This window comes from Limulus polyphemus, unplaced genomic scaffold (assembly GCF_000517525.1).
Source record: "Limulus polyphemus unplaced genomic scaffold, Limulus_polyphemus-2.1.2 Scaffold2322, whole genome shotgun sequence".
Taxonomy (NCBI): domain Eukaryota; kingdom Metazoa; phylum Arthropoda; class Merostomata; order Xiphosura; family Limulidae; genus Limulus; species Limulus polyphemus.
The window spans coordinates 1-1591 of record NW_013667932.1 but is presented as its reverse complement, the minus strand read 5'-3'; the positions used below and the strand labels follow the sequence as shown (position 1 = coordinate 1591).

The window sequence follows — 1591 nt, the reverse complement described above, 5'->3', positions numbered from 1 at the left end:
GCTATTACTTAAACAAATGCTATATTTCACAATGAACGAACGATTCACGCGCTTGGCTCAATTGTCGTCTGTATCTCTGTCTGCAATTCAATTCCGATTGTTGCCGTCACTTCTTGGTGGTCTTATATACAAGAATACCGTATATCTAGTAAACACTCGAGGCTTCACGAAGGGACATGAATTTTCTAGAAGCTCATGACGTGTTACTAGCGTCACGTGACTTCTGCTGTCGTAACAACTGCCTCATATCATACTAACAATAATATTAGATTTGTTTGCAATATTTCTAAATTCACATTTTTAAAGTATTCCTCCACGAAACTATATTCTGTATTTGCACGTTGGGCTTGTTGTTGACTGCCTCATATCATGCTAACAATAATATTAGATTTGTTTGCAGTATTCATAAATTCACATTTAGTGAAGTAAGTTCTTTACAGCATAGTTATATTACTATTAGGGAAATACCAGAACCAAAAATAAGGGGTTCAGGCGACTCCCCCTTGCGTACATATTGTGCAAACCAACGCAGCTCAATGATTAAGACTACAAGAAGCCATTCCCAACAATGCAAACATTGCAAGGAATAGCAGTATTATTAATAAGATTAATCCTAAATTTGAATAGAAAATTTCACACTATAGTTATATTACCGACGAATTTAGTATATACATATATAGAACTTTTATTAAGAACTTTCAGTTTAATGACCAAATTAAATGATGAAAGTTCAATCGTCATATATCACCTTGATCTGATGGCTTTTCCTCTGTCTTTGAGTTTGACGTTAAGCGGGGCTTCTTTTTACTGTTTTTACCTTTGCTTCCTGGTGCCATTTTTATCAATATTCCATACAAAAACTTGTAACCACATAAAGCTTTGTATATGAAGTATCACAGATATAATATTTTCACATATTTTCAAACTGTCAATGTCAAGAGTAAAATTGTGAATTCAATATAGCTTACAAAGTGCAGGGTTATAACAACGAATTGGTTGCTATGATACTTCACGCCCTCTATCGTACTTTTATTATATAATACATTACCACCAGTGTAATATCAAAACGTTTTAACAATAAAATTTAAAAAGGTGAAAGTTAGTCTTAGTTAAAGGCTAGACCCCCAGCGGCTTAACAGTAAGTCTTGAAACTTAAAACAATAAAAATTGGGTTTCGATGCCCGCTGTAGACAGAAAATAGATATCCTATTGTGTAACGTAAGGCTTACCAACAAAACAAGTAATTAGTAATTAATATAGGAAATATCTTATATGTTTTCATATTATCAAAATACTGCCAGTCCGATTTTATATTTTTTATTCAATATCAAGATATTGTTACGTCTCCGTTTGTTAATTAACTTTCCGTAACTTCGTTCCGACAAGACTTTAGCGACACAAGTTCTTTAATTAATAAAACTGGTTTATTCTTTCCGAATACAACTTTACCGATACACTCAACTTCAACAATCGCGCTAAACAAACGCTATAACAAAGAACGTGCTCAATAATGCTTCTGACTGCAGATCAATTACTCACTGTCTATAAACACATCACCTTCCCCTCTTTTATATACCAGCCTACCCTATCT

The 1591-nt window shown here is 33.5% G+C and overlaps 1 protein-coding gene across 5 annotated transcripts in view; it reads right to left on the bottom strand.

Moving 5' to 3' along the window:
- Positions 1-979, bottom strand: part of LOC106466613 (WD repeat-containing protein 63-like) — a 77753-nt gene extending 76774 nt beyond the window's left edge. For all 5 annotated transcript variants that reach the window (XM_022394649.1, XM_022394648.1, XM_022394650.1 and 2 more), the window contains exon 1: positions 749-979. In XM_022394649.1, the coding sequence (XP_022250357.1) occupies positions 749-836 (88 nt within the window). In that variant the 5' untranslated portion in view covers positions 837-979. The remainder of the gene's footprint in view (positions 1-748) is intronic.
- Positions 980-1591: the final 612 nt, after the last annotated feature.